The sequence below is a fragment of the Acyrthosiphon pisum genome, chromosome A1 (assembly GCF_005508785.2).
Source record: "Acyrthosiphon pisum isolate AL4f chromosome A1, pea_aphid_22Mar2018_4r6ur, whole genome shotgun sequence".
Classification (NCBI taxonomy): Eukaryota; Metazoa; Arthropoda; class Insecta; order Hemiptera; family Aphididae; genus Acyrthosiphon; species Acyrthosiphon pisum.
This window is the reverse complement of record NC_042494.1, coordinates 69,106,980-69,129,240: the sequence shown is the minus strand read 5'-3', so window position 1 is coordinate 69,129,240 and position 22,261 is coordinate 69,106,980. Positions and strand designations below refer to the sequence as shown.

At 26.0% G+C, this 22,261-nt stretch overlaps 1 protein-coding gene across 3 annotated transcripts in view; it reads left to right on the top strand.

Annotated features, from left to right (window-relative positions):
- The window catches only part of LOC100166274 (stromal interaction molecule homolog), a 23,841-nt gene extending 7,551 nt beyond the window's left edge, over positions 1 to 16,290 (top strand). The window contains exons 3-13 of one of the 3 annotated variants that reach the window (XM_008188512.3): positions 5,561 to 5,680; positions 5,789 to 5,901; positions 10,309 to 10,427; positions 10,532 to 10,701; positions 11,284 to 11,445; positions 11,516 to 11,683; positions 11,761 to 11,861; positions 11,942 to 12,039; positions 12,170 to 12,235; positions 13,864 to 14,117; positions 15,435 to 16,290. In XM_008188512.3, the coding sequence (XP_008186734.1) occupies positions 5,561 to 5,680; positions 5,789 to 5,901; positions 10,309 to 10,427; positions 10,532 to 10,701; positions 11,284 to 11,445; positions 11,516 to 11,683; positions 11,761 to 11,861; positions 11,942 to 12,039; positions 12,170 to 12,235; positions 13,864 to 14,117; positions 15,435 to 15,698 (1,635 nt within the window). In that variant the 3' untranslated portion in view covers positions 15,699 to 16,290. Of the gene's footprint in view, positions 1 to 5,560; positions 5,681 to 5,788; positions 5,902 to 10,308; positions 10,428 to 10,531; positions 10,702 to 11,283; positions 11,446 to 11,515; positions 11,684 to 11,760; positions 11,862 to 11,941; positions 12,106 to 12,169; positions 12,236 to 13,169; positions 13,183 to 13,863; positions 14,118 to 15,434 lie in introns of those variants that run through there. The other 2 variants (XM_001951161.5, XM_008188513.3) reach the window with 2 other exon arrangements.
- The last annotated feature ends 5,971 nt before the right edge of the window (positions 16,291 to 22,261 follow it).

The following is a 22,261-nucleotide window of genomic DNA, read 5'->3' as shown; positions in this document are numbered from 1 at the left end:
GACTTGAAATTAAAATATACGATAAAAGCCAACTCTTAAGCACAGATAATGTTATTATCTAGAAATTAAATGATAAGTCAAATCACTCTAATATCAAAACTAACAGCTCACTATTGAAACTAGTGACGAAAATTTGCTATGTCGTATGTGTGTAAGACGGAGACAACAAATCCATGGGTAGCATCCTCTTAAAGATATTATATTAGACTTTAATATTCTGTAGCTTTATATTTTTCATACAAGTAGATGAGTAATGTACTCAGTATGACGTATACTCATAATACATATTATTTTTACTCATTTATATGCTTAAATAGTGCACTGTGACAGTGCACACACCTATACTTGTTGTACTACAATTACTGAATTACTACCACAGTAAAATATTAAGTATAATATCGGTGTTGAGACATAACTTCTACGTGGTTAGTTTTATTTTAACATCCAAACACTAAAAATTTAATAATTTATCCTGTTGAAATATTCATGTGGAAATATAGATTTTTGATTAAATAATAATATAATATCAAAGTCCAGTGTCTACACTATCTATTATTATTTATGGAATACTCAATACACTGTTTGTGGGCATCTAAATATCTGATATTATATTATATTATATTCAATTTGTGTACCTACCCAAATTATTGTTAGTTTTTACCAAAGGTTATTAATTATTATTGTTGTTCCGAATTCCCAAACCACGGAAAATACATAAATATACTTAATGGCCGATTGTAAATACACTCCCGGTTTTAATGACCTGTGAACTCTCCCGGTGGTAAATTCTCTCTGGTCAACTTCAGTACTACCTGGAGGGTATATAATATTATGTAAATTCACCCGAGTCTGTAATAACTTCGTTTGTATACCTATTATAATACAATTGTAGTATTATTCTATAGAATATAATATGAACAAAAAAATTTTTAAAGAAGTTGGCAATATGGCTATATATATATATATATATAATATAAATAATACTATACTATTATACTGAATAATAAAAAAAAAATATAGTTCCTTCAGTTAAACATAATGTTGACCCCGGGGCCCGGGGATGTAACAGTCTGGACTCTGAAGATTTTACTAGTTTTAAAATCGGAAGAGTTTACCACCGCTCTACTCAATAAACCGTAATCATAATAGCTGTAATCTCGGACAGCCGTAGATAATCTTTTAACTTTGTAATTACTATAAAAGCCGTTACCAATGGTTTCCCAGAGTAAGTTGCGTTGATAGACTAGGAACAATTAAAAATATAGCATTTGATTTAACATTGTGCATGTCAATTTCCAAAAAGGTCTGAGTATGGTTAAAATGGATTTTTTATTCTTACCTAGGAGGCCTAGTTTGTTATTTTGTAATGCCTCATTATTTATTTTGATACAAATGTAACAAATATGTTGACATCATTAATCATTTATTTTTATAGTCATGTATTATAGTGATGTGAGTGGCATGTGGGGTATTCGAAAACAGTGTTTGTAAGCTAATAATTGGGGGTAAGAATAAAAAGAAAGATTCTTAAAAGAAACCTCTAAAATTGATGTAATAACCAAGAAATCACTAATGTATTGCGCCTAAGTGTGGGGAGACACATAAATGATAGTATCGTGGTAGAAGAGAATGGATGTCAAGTTGGAGTAAAGTTCGAAGGAAGGCCACCAAAGAAGAAACTTGAAAATTATATGTTAAAAATCTTCGGTTGTGTACTTGTTTACCTATTTAAATGTAAAATTTGGGTCGTGTCGTGAGTCGTGACTTATATTCCATATATTTAATACTTAAGCCCGGTCCAGATATTTGTCGGAAACATATTATGTTTCTGACATTGTCGTCGACAAATATTTATGTTACCGCTTATGACAGGAAATCAGAAATATTGTCGGAAACACTTGTTTCCGAAAAATTTTTCTTTGGTGTGGACGGGACTGTACAACAAAATGTTGGTTATATGTTACCTACTTACCTATATATTCAATGTATTCTACCCTGCAATAAACAATGTAGTGTGAACCCAATTTTCTTAAAAAAACCAAATTAATAAATCTCATCTGGGTATATAATATGATATATTAAATACGTATACCTATACATTCGTCTCTGTAATGATCATTCAAAACAAGTACTTAACAACAATAGCTTACAAATCTACATAATATAAAGATTGAAGAATAATATCATACATTTTTAAGCTATGTAAATATTTGTCTTAATATTTATTGCTGCTGTTGGTGTCCTTATTAAAACGAATCGGATTCACTAACCAATACGTAATGTGTAATTTTAACTATTTTAAAATTAATTTGTTCCATAACTAATAAATTATGAATTTATAGCCACCATAATATGAAATAAAATTTAAATATAAATAATTTATAATATTTTAATGTATTTTTAACCTATACAAAAGAAAAAGATAAAAACTGGAGTTGAGAAGACATTTTTATTTACTTTAAAATTTTAAAATCTCATAAGTTTTCAAATGTTTGTTCATATTTTGATTTGACGACATTTGTATCGCTTAAAAATGTATATTTTTTATAAATAATTGTATAATGACTTTAGTAGGTATATAGTCATTTTATTACTAAACGTAAATACATTCAGGGGTTTTAGTAACGTTTCTAAGCATGATTTTTCCCAATTGAGTCAATATTAATAGGATCAATGAAAATAAGTCACAAATTAATTTATATTCCCCCTCACAATATTGTTAGTAGTTTATTTATACATATGGTTGTGCGAAAAAATGTACTGAATATTTCCGCTTCAAATTAAATTTATACTCCCAGGCAACCTAGATTTTGGCAGTTTGCTCTTTGGAATATTATAGGTGAAGCATTTTTCGTATTTCTTATAAATAGTGTGTTGAACGAATTTGGCACTTAAAACATTCCTACGCGAATGCATAAAAAAAATACAATTGAGTGCGCCTGCGGAAAGCATTTAAAAAATGAGATTTAAATTTACGTCTCATTTGAAGTCATAAATCAGTATGTAAATTATGTTGATACATCTGTTACTATGCTAAATGCTTATCATCCATTTAAATTATCTGTGTACAAAATTATTAAATGGTCGTCTCAAATATTATTAAGGGTGAAAAACCAATATATTTTACTATCATTATTGCCTATTGTTAATAATAATCAGTAACAATCGTAATAGACACTTTATTTCTTCACTCATCTGTTATGTACACCTGCTTAGGTATTACTATTACATTTATTAGCAATTTATAATTAAATTAAATATCGTATATATACTTAGTATATTATATTATTTACTATATAATAATAATAATTGCAGTTAAATAGTGCATTAATTGCTGTATTTTAAGAGGATGTGCCAAGGTATTTAAAAATGTATATTTCACCGTAGGTATTATTTCTACTGCAGATATTAGTGATTCACCAAGCATGCTTACCTCTTTATTCTTCAACAATGCAGTTATTCCAAATCTGATTTTTGGAATTTTTAACCTTATTTTCAGATTCTTGAGATTTTTTGTACTGCTTAAGGAGATACAAACTTCTGTTTTCTACTATAAATTATTTAGCGGATATTTTTTCCGAAAATATTGAAGTATCAAAATCAAAATTCGAATTGGTAGTTTTTAGTTATTTAACTTTGCATACAAAAGGTGAATGATTATGAGTTTGGAAGATATGTGAACAAGAGCTATGGTGATTTGAAAATGTTAGTATCTAATTTATTAACATTTATAATTTGTAAAGATGGTCTAAGTGACTAAGTAGGTACCTATAATAATTTATATTTTTGTAAAACTATTTTTAAGAGGACGTCACACCCGCTGTGTTGTCTCCGTCTTACAAATTTTTAACATACCTAGCAAAAACTGTTTTGCACGGGACAATTTTACTCCCTCTGTGTTTATAGTAGAATTACCAAGTTCTTCAACGCACAGAGAAAAACTTTATCTGTGTCGCACCAAGTGTGAGCTCTAATCAAAATTATTTTGCTGATACAATGATTCATAATAGATTTTCAATAAAATTAATATTGCTGATTTGAGCCATTGCATCACTAGGATATTTCTTAAAAAGAACTTTTACACAAGTAATTTTTAAAGTGTGTTTATTGTGAAATTTTACGATAGCACATTTAAAAGAAAACCTTTAAAGTCAATTACCAATCATTTGATACCGACAATGACAATATTTTAGTTTTGATAATACCCGTTAGGAAGTTGTACCTAACAGACGCGTAACGTAATGTGTTGCATTTCAATTTTCAAGTTCAACCATAGTTAAACAATGAAAAAGTTTCAGTTCATGAAAAACTGAAAAGTTATGTTGTATTATTATTTATTTATATAAGATTCTGAGCGGAGCGAGGAAGCTATTGGTTTTACAATGGTGTTTATTTTTTTATTCATCAATTGTTATTAAATGTCACGGGAAAAACCACCGAAAAATTACGAAAAAACGGTAAAAATGGGATTTTAATTTCTAACGCTTTGTTTATCACTATAGAAACGATTAAAAAATTATAATATCATAATATTAATTCAACTTACATGGTAAAATAAATAATAACAATATAAAATATCCAGACTGACAAACCTTCTCCGCTCAAAATCGTTTTTCTTATAGGTACAATGATATTATATCATTGAATTTAAGTCTAATACAATCCATTATACAATGACCCACTTGTAATCTATTGTACAGCAGAGCGACATCCACTTACCTTCTTTTTTTAGTTGTTTTTAAAAAATTGCAGTTTTATTAATTAATAGCATATATTTTATATTTTAGCCTCATATTTACGAAAATATCCAACTGTGCGTTGAGAGAAGCGACAAGGTGCCCAACTTTGTTGGTTCTGTATCCGTTTATAGTACTTATAGTTTATACTCTGTAAAGAGTGTACATTTACCTATCTATTTATCTATTTCAAAAAATTAATGAGAATGATACATTTTTTGATTCCGAATCATGTTTCTCTGGTTTGTAGGTAAATCCCAATACGTATTTATAATACATTTTTAATAGTGAAAACTAAATCAACCCTATATTTTTATAATGACCTTTGCTACTTTTGAATTTTGGTGCATTGCAATAAACTGAATGACACATTAAGATGAAGATCCTATTGTATCAACATTCTACTTGTCATGGTAGGCCAAGGTTGACACTTGAGTAATTTAATAATAGTTGATCAATATACAGTCCTCTATATGCAATACTTTGGTTTTACTAGGTTAATCTAAACCATACGGCTATTGCAAACTATAACTATCACCAACAATTCATTGATTCAACGAGAAACTCAACTACCAAATAAATAAAACTTATTATTTCAATATACACATTTTCATTTTTTTATGATGAGCCATTGAAAACGATTTAATGTTCATTGTTCACACATTTTGTATCTAATATATATATATTTTAATTATATACATTAATCAAATGTGATTAATGTGAATAAAACCTTGAACTAAACTGCCTATAATCCCAAATTTATGTCAAGATTTTTAAGTATGAAATTGTATTTTAATTGGAATCTTGTGTTTTGTATTCTATAGTTTCTTCGCGAAGAATTAAAATACGAAAAAGGCGCGGAAAAACGTCAAAAGGCATTTCATCAAAATGATGATATGTATATATCTGTTAAAGACTTGTGGGATGCTTGGGTAAAGTCTGAAGTAAGTAATTGAATGTGTGCACAATAGTATAAATCATAGGTTTAATACCTGTATTAAATATAATATTGAAATTCATGAATACAATTGATTTGTTGTATTATGTTTTAGGTACACAATTGGACCGTCGAGCAAACTTGTGATTGGCTTTCTACATCAGTGGAACTACCCCAATATGTTCCTAATTTTATACAACATAGAGTGACCGGAGCACATCTCCCTAGGTTAGTAACAATTGTATAATAACGATGCTATCCTATGTATATTCAATATATACTAATACGAGTTTTTAGGCGTTTGGCTATAGAGCTTGCGAAGGAGGGGAAATTAATAAACATAACATGAATATGAATATCACAAGGTCTTATTTTTAAAGCGTAGTTGATCACATTTTATTGAGTCGGGAAAGCGTATTACTATATATACCTAGTTACGTAGGTAATTGAAAATCAATTATTCCGTTGTCTACGCGTTTGTTTATAGTGCCATGATGGAAATACAGTAGATAAAATCCATACTAATATTTTGTCTTTTGTTACAATTATAATAGTTAGTAAACTATGAAGTATGAACCACACAATAGCGAAAAACCTATATAATATACGAACATTTTACGGGTGTCGGGTGAATTAATAATAATAACTAATTATAATATGCAGACACCTATTATTTTTCATCGAAGTTTTCAGGTATTCCTAATCGAGAATAGATTGACTTATGTTTGTTAAATTACAATGAAGTATCCGGCATCAATTTCAAACGTTTAAGTGAATTCTGTCAACAGTAAATCAAAAATTTATTCGGTAGTTCTCATTAACTTTTTGGAACTAATGGCTAATACAAAATCAAAGCATTACTAAATTTCGAAATGTTTTATTCTTAATCTATAGGTATAGGAATGTAGGAGTAAGATCACATGGAATATGTACATTTTGAAGCACTACTCTATTAAAGTGATAATAATCTGTTTATCCAATTAAAATTATAATCTATAATATATACAATAAGTCAACAAATTCATTTCACAAGTTGTTACTATATAATATTTCGATATTTTCATTGTGAATCACAATTTGTGATCCTTATAGACTATTGACTATATAGTTGTAGCATAAAGTACCATAGTGGCATCATATCAAAAATAATATTATATATTTTATTTTATACTAATTGTCAGTAAATATATATTCAACTTCTAATATTTATATAATTCGTTTGTACAATATCTTAAGAGGTTGTCGGGCGTCAGCGTACCATTTGTTTGAAAATTCTGACAGTCTGACTTGCGCGCAATATAGCAAATTTACGTTTAGCAGAACCAACCGTTGGTTGTTGCTTATAAATTATAATATTAGAGTGAATTCACCTATTATCAAACTTTAACAGTTTAATCTGTGTAGCTACTTTGGATTTTTTACAATATATTAATTTTTATGCAATTTAAAAGCATTTTTACCTTGTAACAATTTAACATTCATAACTTACATACAAATTAAAATATCATAAAATAGCAAACGTAGCGACACAGGTAATGTTGTTAACTTAAAGTTTGATAATAGGTACGTGAGTTTCCTATAGGCTATAATAGTTTAATACTAAATTTAACAGCATAGGGTTGATTCTGCTGAATTTGGTATGTTGCTCCGTGGGTCAGAGAGAGAGAAAACAAATAGTACACTGAGTGCTGACATCCTCATAAATCGTATTTTAATACCTATTCCTATATGTATATACAGAGTGGGCCACCGTGTTTTCACGTTTTCCTATAAAACCACAGTGAAATGAGAAACCTTCGATCTATAGACTGTAATTTTTAGATTCTATGAGTGGAACGATGAATGTATTGATTTTACAATGATGTGTGTTTTTTTGTGTCTGTCATTACCTTTTAGAACCGTAAAGTTGCTTAGATTTTCTTCAACAGTATCTTTTCTGATAGAAAAGTGAATCTAGTTGGTACTTTAGGGGGGGGGGGGTTAAAAGTAATTTCCTAGTAGTTTTCAAAAGCGTCGTGAAAAACAAAAGAAAAATTAAGGAAAAACGGGAATTTTCACGCAAAATCTGTTTTCGAGAAAATCGATTTTGGTTTTTGGTCTATAACAAATGACCGTAGTTACATGAAATTTTTACTGAATGTTTATATTAGCATTTTCTACACACCATAACATTTTCTAAATATTTTGACTTTGAGCTCTTTACGGACATTTTCAGTTTCCATTTTTTTTAGTTTTTTATTCTATAAATATCAATACAATTTTATTTGTTAGTTAAAAAAGCTTAAACATTTTATAGAAGGCTCCTTGTTTCAAAGGCAGATGAAAACTTAATTAATTTTTTTTTATAAGCATTTAAAGTTCAAAAATTGACAAAATGTGGAAAAATCACAAATACAAGATTCCTTATAAGATCATTTACCTTTATCAAAAAAAAATATCTATAAGAAAGTTAAATTTTTATGAGCGTTTGAAATTCAAAATTCAAATTTTTACAACATTTATTGGATATTCACTCAATTTCTTAAGTAGCGATTTTCTTATTTTGTTGTAATTCAAAAACGAATAGGTAATTATAGATACTTGAAAATTTGACTGAATGTTTATTTTATCAATTCTTATGTGTACTTGATAAAATTTTCAAAATATATTGACTTGTATTGAGTTGTTTACGGACAATTTCATATTTCAATTTTTTATTTTTTTTTTTTTTTCTATAAATATCAATAAAGTTTTATCTGTTAGGTCAAAAAGTGTAAAAATGGAATACAAAGCTCCTGATATATTGTTACAATAGCAGTTGAAAAATATTAAAAATACATAGGCACAATTTTTTTTTATAAGCATTTAATTTAATGATCGAATTTTGACAAAATTTATCAAATTTAAAATTGAATAATTATTTTGTAGTTAAAAGTTTATAAAATGTTCAACTTTTATATCTATGGATTGAAAATTTAAAACAAGATTCCACATAAGTAGTTAATTCTGTCGCCAAAAAATATAAAAAATACATAAGCACAGTTTATTTTTATAGTCATTTTAAGTTCAATTTTGGACGAAATTACATATTAAAAAAACCTAGATTAACTATTTTAGTTATTTTGTTGTGATTGTATATTATTATTCATGAATCGTGGGTACTTGAAACGTCTAAATAGTATACTATTATATATCTATGACAGTATCACGGTTTGTTGTTGATGTATAACGTTATAAGTACCTAATGGATATTGTGATATGATTAATTTGGAATTTATTATAGGTCAATATTTTTTTTAATACCATAGATAAGTATATAATATGTCTTATACCTAGACTGACATAACGTCTCCGCTCAGAATCGTTTTTCTTATACAATAATATATCATTGAATTCAAATTTAATACCATCCATTATACAGTGACCTACTTGTAACCTACTGTACAGCAGAGCGACATCCACTAGCCCTCCTTTTTTTGTTATCAACTTTTTATGGAATGAAAACCTTAGTATTGAGTAATATACATGATGTGTACAATTTATTATAAATAATAAATATATAGTATACAAGGCGTATCCGGGATGTGTAACCGTGTGTAACCTAAAAGTCCGAGTAAAAATGTCCACGGTATAAAAAGTTAACGACGAAAAAGTCCGAAACATAAAAATGCCGGTACATATAATTAGGTAAAAGGAAAAATACTATGTGATGCACAAACTTCCAATTAGTATTAATATAAATTGTAACTAACTAACCTGACAAAATTTTTTTTTTTTTAAATATTATTTTTTTGACGACAGTTAACTAACTGATGAATCATAATACTAGATAAACATTATTCTGATTGATTTTTTCTTAATATATAATATTTTATATGACGATAGTTAATACTCAATTTAATTAAGAAATCATTATCATTATAATTTATTAATATATTTTGTATATTTTATTTGTGTGTAATAATTATTTCAAATTTTTTTTTAATTAGTTATTTTAAATATTGTTATGATAATAATATACCTAATATTCCAGATTTTTTTTACTTCGGACTCTTTTACCGCGATTCGTAACCCGTGGGAGGGGGGGATAAAAACTTTTGATTGAGTCATAGGCGTAGGTAATGTAGGATTTTAGAGTTCACCTGAATTCATTAAATTTATAGAAAAGTATTTTCTTCAGTATGCCTATTAATAATTTTTTTATATAAAATATGATTATTCAATTGTCTGTTTACGCCTATGTAATACCTGGCAACATTTAGTTAATACTTAAGTTGTAATATATTAAATAGTATTATATATTTTTATTATATACATATACAATATCACGGTTCATAGCACCCTTAGATAGCAAACCCTCGGATATGTCAAAAATCAGCAAATTTATTTTAGAAACTGTTACGTAATTTGAATTTTTTAATTGGTCATAGTTTATGTATTATAGTTTATTTTTTTTTTTTTTTGAAATTATGTTTTTCAATTTAAAATGTAAAAAAATTATCATATAAGTGTATGATTTTAAAATTTTATATTAAACATCTAGCTGTTTAATTATTGAATATATGTTAGTGGTCTATCTTATAGTTCTTGTTAATGGTACTTATTAATTATGAACTAATTATAATCTTTATTACATTATAATGACTACAATTTCAGACTGGCTGTTACTAATAATATGCAAATTTTGACAAATGTACTCGGAATCAAGGATCCAATTCATAAGCAAAAGATTGCATTGAAAGCTATGGATGTAGTTCTATTTGGACCCCCTAAAGGTCAACAACTTATTTATAAAATTTGAGAAAATAAATCTCATAACTAAGTCCTTATTTGAAATATTCTAGATTTGTTTTTTTAAATGTTTTAATTTTATTATTAGATTCAGTCACACATTTGAAAGATTTAGTTTTAATAACATTATTGCTGGGAGCATTAATTGGTTTTTGGTATGTTTACAACCAAAATAAAAGTTCAACACTACATTTAAAACGTATGATGAGAGATATGGAAGGTTTGCAAAAAGCTGAAACAGCTTATGAAGATTTACAGGTATAAATTGTTTACATTGTGTCTCATGTTAAATTGTTTTAGATTCTGAGCGGAGCGAGGAAGCTATTGGTTTTACAATGGTGTTTATTTTTTATTTTTTTTTTATATCCTGTATACAAAATTTCTGCCAGAAGGAGTGCTTCGATTTCAACATATAGTACTATTCATCAATAGTTATTAAATGTCACGAGAAAAACCACTTAAAAATTACGAAAAAACGCTAAAAATGGGATTTTAATTTCTATCGCTTTTTTTATCACCATAGAAACGAATAAAAAATTATAACATCATAATATTAATTCAACTTACATGATAAAATAAATAATAACAATATAAAATATCCAAACTGACAAACCATCTCCGCTCAGAATAGTTTTTCTTATACAATGATATTATATCATTGAATTCAAGTCTAATACAATACATTATACAATGACTCACTTGTAATCTACTGTACAGCAAAGCGACAGCCACTTACCTTCTTTTTTTAGTTGTTTTTAAAAAATTGCAGTTTTATTAATTAATAGCATATATTTTATATTTTATACTTTTTTTTTTCTCTTTTTGTGAATGCAACTTTAGAAAGAACTAGAAAAAGCAAAACAAGTACAAGAGTTTGTTATTACTGAAAAAGCAAATTTAGAAAAACAATTACAAGAACAACAAATTAAAGATGAAAATTCATCAGTACTTAAATCATCTTATTCTAATTTGGAAATTTCCCAGCTCAAAACTGAAATTGAAGTAATCTAAATTACATGATATTTGTAAATATAATATGTGTATGGTTACAAATAATAATTAAAATGTTTAGTCATTAAGAGGAGAGTTGGCTAGAGCAGAAGGTGAATTAGATGACCGTTGTTGGACACCTCCTCATGGGTTGCAGCAATGGTTACAACTAACACATGAAGTTGAAAATAAATCTTATATTAAAAAGAAATTAAGCGCTGAGAAACAATTACAGCAAGCAAGAGAAGCGGTAATATTATATAGTTTAAATAATGATAATGTTTATAATGTTTAGGTAATATTTAATTTGTAACGTTTTCCTTGCAGTGTGAAAAATTACGTAAAAAAAGATCCAGTTTAGTGGGTGCATTTGTTTCAACTCATGGAAAATCAATTGATGATGTTGACCGCAGCATTGTTGAAGCAAGGTAATATTTTTAATACATTTTAAATTAAATATATTATCTAAGTAATATCAATTTAATAATAATACATTATGGTATTTTAGAACATCATTAAATGAAGTTACTCAAGAACTCGCAGAGAGAGTGCATCGATGGAAGCAAATTGAAACATTATGCGGGTTCAATATCATAAATAATAATGGTCTGTCACATTTAGAGAACATGTTATATAGAAATGTAGTAAATGGGCGAAACTTCTCACTGCGAGGTTAGCGCAATTTCAAAGTATTGGTTATAATAAGTAATGACATTTTTGATTTATTTGGTTTCAGGGCGCATGAGTAGCCAGGATGACCTTGAAGATGATTCTAGCCAGTATTCAGTTTGCGTAGGTCCAGGTAAGGGAAGGGACGATGAATCTATTGGTTGAAATTTACCACTGCTTTTTTGTCTTATACTGTTTCTTCGAGTGTTTCCTATTGCTTGCAATAATATTTAACTATTGTTCAATTAGTTTGAAATAAAATACAAATTTTACTTGTTATTTAATAGATATTTTCATTCTTTATTCTTTTACTTTAGAATTTGATTTATTACAATGGATTTTAACCAAAATACCTACTACTGATGTCTATAATTATAACAATATATTGATGAATTATTAGTTTACCATGTTTATAATAAATTATTTTTATATCACCTAATATTAAAAAAGAAAGTATTTCATTGTAATCCATAATTACATTAATTATATAATATAGCCTTATGTGATGAGCCTTATTAGTTATTTAGATTATTATTATAAACATTAAAGTTCTCCAGTTTATTTAACAATGATATGAACACATTGTTCTAATTATATTATAACTTATTTTAAACAAATTATTTTTGTTATAAGTGTATTATTATACCAACGAAATTGAGAAATGTTATATTCATTTTTATCACCGAAATATTGAAAAAATTAATTTATCAAAACTAAAAATGTTGTAAATTAATATTCTTCTTAATTTGTTTTGTTAGAATATTTTTGGATTTTTTGTCTGTAATAATTGAGATAGCTTATATATTATTTTATATTTTTAGTTTAAAAATTGCTTGTATGATTTTTATTTATAATACCACATATTATTTGCTTACTTCGTATTATGTATATTTTTTTTTTTTTTTTATAGATTTTAATTTAATTTCATATTCTTTAGTACAAGTTATTAGCTGTTTTTATTTTGAAGTATTAGATATTATTTGGCCTATACATTAATATGTTAAGATATTATTACTTGGTGCATTTTAATAATTTAATTAATTTTTTATCCTTACTGCTGCATGAAGATGAGTTTTTGTGGTAAGCAAAATATAACAATAATATTATTTCAAAACAAAACTACTGGTGTTAAGACAATAAAAAGTAAAATTCTAGTCAAATTGGCAATAACATTTACCTTTATCATTAAATGTAAACTTACAATACTATTTTTTTAATTTAATTTAATATTTCTTCTATTCAAAGGGCTCGTTTATATATAAAAGAAAAATATTTTCTCGTAGGTGATCGTACTTAGCTTGGTTATAATAATATATTTGTTAAAGTATCGAACAATGATATTATATAGTATATATAAATTTGTAAAACCTTATACAATTTAGATTTATTATTTATTATAAGGCATTGTAAAACTAAAATAATATTTGTTATCTTTTCTTAAACAACAATAATAATATGTTAATTGATATTTTTAATATTTATAATAATTATGAATTTAAACATAATTTAATTAAAATTTTATTGTATTGTACTAAATAATGCTCATAAATACATGTGACTTAACTGAAATTTATATGAAAAATGTAGTTTTATTTTATTTATTTAATTAGATATAATATGTGTATTAATTATATACATATATAATATATTTAATATACTAATATATCATAATATAATATTAATACTTTCATTTGCTTGTGTGTTTTTTTAAACATTTAAATACATTTTTATTTTATTTAAATGTCATTAATATATTTACAGGGACGTCGTATCAAGACCTTGGTGCTTGTGAAAATTCCGGACAATGGCGGGACAACGGCCAGGACTCTTCAGGGAGCGATCAATTAGAATGCGTGGACGAAGAACAACAAACTCGTTCCTTGGATACAAAACCTTGTTTCATACTCGGCGAAGACATTTGTGATCTAAAACAACCACAGCAATCTGTTCAAACATCAGATTCAACGCCGAAATCGCACAATATTGATAGCAACCAATTGACATCTGAGCAAGTTGTAAGACTATTATTTCAATATATATTTCCTACATATATTTATTATTATTTTAAGATTATTTTGATTTAAAAAATTATCTTTACTTTTCACAATTTTATAATAGACTATCTGAATTACCCGGCATTGCCTATAAAAAAAATGTGATTGTTCAACTCCTTTTGGGTGTAACACTGGAAGCAATGTCTTCTTAAGTGTAAATGATATTATATTTTAATGTATAGTAATCCCGGCCGGTATTGTTTTTGAGATTCGCTTGTGATTATGCGAGCAGTATATTATCACTTATCAGATAGGAAATCTATCTTCGGTTGATCGTGGACCCTGTGTGATTTGTACGTAACTATATAAAAGTTACACCAAGTTTGTTGTTTTTACTTAATTCAACCTACGGTGGATCAATACAATACAAAAAAACAATTAAAAAAATTGGTCTACCGAACCAGTGGTTTGACCTTGAGACATTCTGTAGTAAAATATACATAGAAATGCCACTGCACCAACAGGCTTATCACTTGAGTTTTGTGTTTGGGCACCTCTCCGGGTTGGACCTCTAATTTACCCTTTTTTTTAGTAGCCTATCTTCTTCTCAAAGGTCTAATCTATTTCTGTACCAAATTTCATAGAAATCGGATGAACGGTTTAGGAATGCATAAAAGACACACACACACAGACAGAAAGACAAACAATCATTTGTATATTATATATAGATAAAACACTGATACAAAAATTCTTAAATCTTTATTATAATACATCCTCTATTTTTAATTGATAATATTAAAATTCTATATTTAAAAACCAACCAATACTTATAGGCTACAGCTTAGCAGTTATAAATAAAAATAATAAGCATTTTAAGCATTTATTTTTCTATAGTTATTTTTTCAAATTTTCTGAAATTTTTAAAGGTTTACCTCTAGTAAAAATTGTGTCAGATTTCCAAATCTTATGATGCAATAAGTATGCCATAGTATTCATAGTAATATCATTGATTATAAATACTAACATTTATAATCAATGGTAAAATCAATAAAGATCCCTTGTTCCATTCACCACTTAAAATCTAAAAAATATAATTTGTTAAATAATAAATTTACCTAGAAAAATATACAGTTGAACTTGATTAACTTGAAATCGTCAATACTTCGAACTTTTTCCTGGGGAAAATTTCTAGGGAATTTCCTATTGTATTTTCTTTGGATGACCCGAATTCTTGAACTCAGACTTCAATTATTTCATTTAGGTCTCTTCAACTTTGTATTAACCAAGTCCAACTGTTTATTTTAGTATTAATTACAATTTAAAATATTTATGTTATAGGTCGATCCTGGTATGTTCCGCCATTCAAATTCGGATTCTAGTTTGGATCCAAAATATCGAAAGATATCAAAAGTATCTAGCCGTTCAGATATTGTATTAGTATCTCCAACACCTAGTGAAGTGTCCGCAAAACGCATTAAACGACACAAATTATTTCCAATTTTTTTATCTGCCAAAAGTAAAGCAGCTAAATCCCATCAAAATTCAGAAAACACTAATGTAAATAATGATAAGGCGATAAAATCATCAAAACAAAAATCATGATTCTGCTCATTCCTCTTTATCTGTTGCTTGTATATAATAATGATTGTGATAAACATGATTTAAGAATGTTGAAAACTAAGTGATTTATTATTTATAATTGTAATATAATATATGTATTTATGTATCTAATTTTAGATTGAATTATACACAAAACAAGTAATTCCAGTTATTGTTTTAATAATGTTATAACATACCTATGTAAATTAATTATTTATTTTAATTATTAAATTTTATAGAAGGTGCCTTAAAAGTACTTAGAGCTGTTAAATGGTACTTAATTTATAAAGACAAATAAATCTATATAATTTTTTTATCAACCCTTTTGATGTGATTGTTGAACTCAAGAACATTATTTATAGGACTGAACAATGTAAAAACTATATTAGACAATTATCTGCAATAATAAATGTAATGATATTATTTTTAATAATTGTTTACATTTTCAAGTAAACACGAGTTATTTAAAGACATTGTTTTTATTATTAAGTTGCTAATCTTAAGTTAATGTTAATTTCCATCCATAATCGTGTAGAATTATACTTTGTTGATTGTTAAAATGTATACCAAAATATATGATTAGTCATTTTTTTCATTTGAGATTATGATTAGAACTTAGAAGTTCTAAAATCCTTATAATACTAAAATGTTTTAAATTGTATTTATGAAAAGTTCTGGACAACATTGAATAACTATAGGTACATTTTTTTTACAACCAATGTAGGAAAATGCAAGTTAACTATTTAATATAAGATGACAACTTATTGTAACCTTTAAAATTATTTGAGTATCAACTTATCTGTCATCAGTTATTACAATATTGAATATTCCATAATATTTGAAAAAATACATCATCCAAGATAATATAATTACATTTTAAATTTTACTACTTCTTTCCCATATTTTATACATTTATTCATAATCCTGTAGAAATATTACACAATTTAATTATTTATGAATATTATCATAATATTTTAGTGTAAAGAAATACAATATAATGTAATATACAATTTGTATTATTTACTCATAGTCTTAATTATTTTAATATATAAGAATAAATGTTTTTAAAGATCGTTAAAAAAAAAAAAAAAAAAATGGTGCAGTGTAAATTGTTTTGTTTTTAAATTTTATTTATTATACAATATAGTTTGTATTTTTTTTCTATATTTCCTAATAATTTGTCATAAGATAGAAATAAAAGTTTTTATAGCACATCATTGAAGTAGTAGTTATTTAATGGTTTTAAGTTGTATTTAAACATATATTTTTACAATTATGACAAATAAAAATATAAATAATTATGTTTTTGGATAGTATTAATTAATTAATATAATTCTGTATTTACAAAAAATAAATTATCAATAATAATATTTTAACCATAGATAATAGATACCAAAATCAATTAAATTAAATTTGAAAGAGATATTAGTCTATATTCTATAGAAGTAAATAATTAATAACCATATATTATATTATATTGAAAGATCTGATACAGTGATACATACTAATAATTATTATTTATTAGAACTGGAATGAATGTGTTGTTTGTAAAAAGTTAATATCTTGCAATGTTGAGACTCCAAAATAATGTATAAATGTATAATGATAAAATTATTGTGATTTGTGGAGCTTGAAATGTCTGACATTATACATTTGCATACCTGTTTATTACAGAAACTGCATGTTAGCAATTTTGCATACCTATTTAAAGATTTTATACAATAATAAATTGAAATTAATAAATTCCATTAAAAAGATAGTTAACAATTTTTCATTGTATTTTGTTTATATATTTATCTTAAATAAAAAATAAAAAAAAAATCAATTTAAAATATAAATGTATATTTTGTAAAATATATTTACATATTTAAGAAATATTTTTAGAGTATAGTTAAGCACATATTTCAATAATTATTGTCCATAGATTTTACCCAATGTAATGATAAATCATGCTTGAATTGTAAGCATAAAATCAATTAACATTAAATATTTAATACCTACCTTATATTGTTTGGGAAACAGAAAGTAAAGTAGTTGCCAGCTAAAATTCTGCTTTCATCTGAATACCTAAGGGCTAAGAGTATCAATTCATATCAGTACTTGTTTAAATATATATATATAACAGTAATACTCCTTAGAATGGAAAAAATCATTAATGAATATTAATTTTAGCATAAATTATAATGCAAAGTGCAGGGTTATACTTTCAATATATTTGTGAGTGCAGTTGGCCTAGCCAGGATTTTTTTTGGGGGCGGCTGATCAACTTTTACACTTTTACACATTAAATACATACTAGCACAGATAGATAGCTGAAAAGTGTTAATACTTATAGGTACAGTGGCGTGCTCGGGGGGGGGGGGGTAGGGGTTATGCCTATAATATATTCTTACAATAGCAGTTGAAAAATATATAAATAAAGTCACAATTTTTTTTTATAAGCATTTAGTTCGAATTTTGACCAATTACGAAAAACTCACAAAAATGCAAATTACTTTGAGTTAGAAATTCATAAAAAATTTTATTTTTAAATCTAACTATCTAAGATTTGATAATTTAATACAAGATTCCTCATAAGTTTGTCTTACCTTTATCAAAAAAAAATAATTACCGGAAAGTCAAATTAAATTTTTATGAGCATTTGAAGTTCAAATTTTAACATCATTGGATATTCACTCGATTTCTCATGTAGCAATTTTCTTAATTGTATTTTTTTTATAGGTAATATATTACCTATATATAACAATACATTTTTATTTGTTTGGTCAAAAAGCATGAAAATATAATACACGGCCCCTAATATATTTTTACAATAGGAGTTAAAAAATATTAAAAATACATATGCACAATTTTTTTCATAAATATTTTAAGTTTTAATTTCGACTTAATTTATCAAACTTAAAATTTAAAATGTGGGTAAGTGGATGTCACTCTGCTGTATAGTAGATTACAAGAGGGTCAGTAATCATATCACAATATACATTAGGTACTTATAACGTTATACATCAACAACAAACCGTGATACTGTCATAGATATATAATAGTATACTATTTAGACGTTTCAAGTACCCACGATTCACCAATAATAATATACAATCACAACAAAATAACTAAAATAGTTAATCTAGATTTTTTTAATATGTAATTTCGTCCAAAATTGAACTTCAAATGGCTATAAAAAAAAACTGTGCTTATGTATTTTTTAGATTTTTTGGCAACAGAATTAACTACTTACGTGGAATCTTGTTTTACATTTTCAATCCTTAGATATAAAAGTTGAACATTTTATAAATTTTTAATTACAAAATAATTATTCAATTTTAAATTTGATAAACTTTGTCAAAATTCGATCTTTAAATGTTTATAAAAAAAATTGTGCCTATGTATTTTTAATATTTTTCAACTGTTATTTTAACAATATATCGGGAGCCTTGTATTACATTTTTACACTTTTTGGCCTAACAGATAAAACTTTATTGATATTCATAGAAAAAAAAAAATTAAAATATTGAAATATGAAATTGTCCATAAACAACTCAAAACAGGTCAAAATATTTTGAAAATTTTATCAATTACATATAAGAATTGATAAAATAAACATTCAGTCAAATTTTCAAGTATCTACAATTACCTATTCGTTTTTGAATTACAACAAAATAAGAAATTTGACTTTCTTATAGACATTTTTTTTTTTTTTGATAAAGGTAGATAATCTTATAAGGAATCTTGTATTACATTTTAAAATCTTAGATATGAAAAGAAAAATTTTTACGAATTCTTAACTCAAAATAACTTGCTAATTTTCGTGATTTTTCCATATTTTGTCAATTTTTGAACTTTAAATGCTTATAAAAAAAAACTGTGACTAAGGATTTTTCATATTTTTCAACTGCTATTGTAACAATATAGTAGGAACTTTGTATTAAATTTGCAAGTATTTTCTCACAACAAATAAAGTTTAATTGACATTCATAGAAAAAAAAACTAATAAAATTGGAAAATGAAAATGTCCCTAAACAGTTCAAAACAAATCGAAATATTTTGAAAATTTTATCATGTATAGAAAAGGTAAAATATGAACATTCAGTGAAAATTTCATATATTTACGATCATTGTTTTTTAGAATTACACCAAAAGCCAAAATCGTTAATCAATTTTGTCAAAAACCGAATAATTCCCATTTTTTCTTAATTTTTATTTTGTTTTTCCGGGCGCTTTTGAAAATTATTGGGAATTTTAAATGTTGACTTCCCAAAAGTACCAACTAAATTCACTTTCCCGTCGAACATGATACTGAAGTTGAATATCGAAGTATTATTTTGACTACTAATCGTGTACACAAATATAAAAAAATAAATAAAAAAACACACATCATTGTAAAATCAAACATTCATCGTTCCACTCAGAATCTAAAAAAAACGGTTTGCTTTACCTATAATATCTAACTATAAAAAAGTGAAATGACAATCTCTGTAGATACAGGCTAAACTCTGTATAACTACTTATCAGAACATGTTCTTGATTTTTTTTCAACTCATGGAGTACCTAGGTTTATATGAAAGAAAATTTTAGAAAAATCCACCGGTGTATAATATATTGGTTGCTATTGTTTAATCGGGCATGTTTGTTAATTGTATTATTATCTTTTGTCATTATGCATATTGGCGCAAATAGGGGGGACTTGGTCCCCCCCAAATGTCGGCCAAGTCCAAAATCTAGTAATTAGTACTAATTTTTATATTCTGTGGTACTAAGCAATATGGCCTATGGTGGGGAGGCTTGAGTCCCCTCAAAAAATTTAGTCAATTTGCGCCTATATTATGCATAGGTATACCTATATAATATATACAAGAAGATCTGATTAGTAGTTTCAGTCTGTATCAGTGGCGAGGCGAACTATTTTCAAACAAGGAGCAAAGATTTTATTCTAACCACCCACCCACCCACCAACCCAATATTTTATGGAAAAAATTGCGTTAAATTAAATTATGTTTATTATTTATTTAACATTTATGTATAGGTACAATGACAGTACATTCTTAAAATGTTTGAAGTTAATAACATATACATAGGTAACTTCTAGTTTATTATTTTCTTATTTAAGTTATTTTTTAAGATTCAGATCGGAGCAAAACAATGTTGGTCTCCGATTTTCTACTTCAGCATCTTTTTGCTGATAGGAAAATTAATAGAAATAAAAAATTTGAGTTATTTTCAAAAACGTGGTAAAAACTAAAAAAAATAATGAAAAAAGGTGGGTAAGTGGACATCGCTCTGCCGTACATTTTTAACTATAAAATCATTTTTTAATATTAAATTTGATAAATATTGTCAAAAACTGAACTTTAAATATATATATAAAAAAAAATTATGCTTTTGTATTTTTACACCGCTATTTAAGCAATATATCAGGAGCTTTGTAATAAACTTTGATGCTTTTTGGCCCAACAAATATAATTTTGTTAAAATGTTTAGAAAACAATTTTTAAATTGCCCTTAAACAGTTCAAAAAACATTAAAATATTTTAAAAATTTTATCAAGTATAGGAATTGATAAAATAAACATATGATATACATGTGTATATAAAATGCTAATATAAACAACCAGTGAAATTTGCATGTATCTACGGTCATTTGTTGTAGAGTTTTACCAAAAACCAAAATCGATTTTGTCGATAACCGCATCTATGCGTAAAAATTCCCGTTTTTTATTAATTTTAGATTCTGAGTAGAACGATGAATGTATATTGTATTGATTTTAGAATGATGTGTGTTTTTTTTTTTTTGTGTCTGTCATCACCTTTTAGAACAGTAAAAGTGCTTGGATTGTCTTCAACAGTATCTTTTTTGATAGGAAAGTGAATCTAGTTGGTACTTTGGGGGGTCAAAAGTAAAATTTTTCCAATAGTTTTCAAAAGCGCCGTGAAAATCAAAAGAAAAATTAAAGAAAAACGGAAATTTTTACGCAAAATTTGTTTTCGAGAAAATTGATATTGGTTTTTGGTGTAACTTTAAAATGAATGACTATAGATACATGAAAATTTCACTGGTTGTTAATATTTCCATTTTCTATACATGATAAAATTTTCAAAATATTTTGATTTGTTTTGAGCTGTTTACGGACATTTTCAGTTTCCAATTTAATTAGTTTTTTTTTTCTATGAATGTCAATAAAACTTTATTTGTTTAGTAAAAATACTTGAAAATGTAATACAAGGCTCCTATTATATTGTTACAATGACATTCGAAAAATATTAAAAATCTTTAGTCACAGTTTTTTTAATTAGCAGTTCAAAATTAACAAAATATGGAAAAATCACGAAAATTAGCAAATTATTTTGAGTTAATAATTCGTATAAATTTTTCTTTTTAGAACTAAGATTTTAAAATGTAATACAAGATTCCTTATAGGTTTATTAAAAAAAAATGTCTATAAGAAACTCAAATTAAATTTTTATGAGCGTTTGAAATTCATATTTTTACAACATTTGATATTCACTCGATTTCTTACGTAACGATTTTCTTATTTTGTTGTAATTAAAAAACGAATAACTGTAGAAACTTGA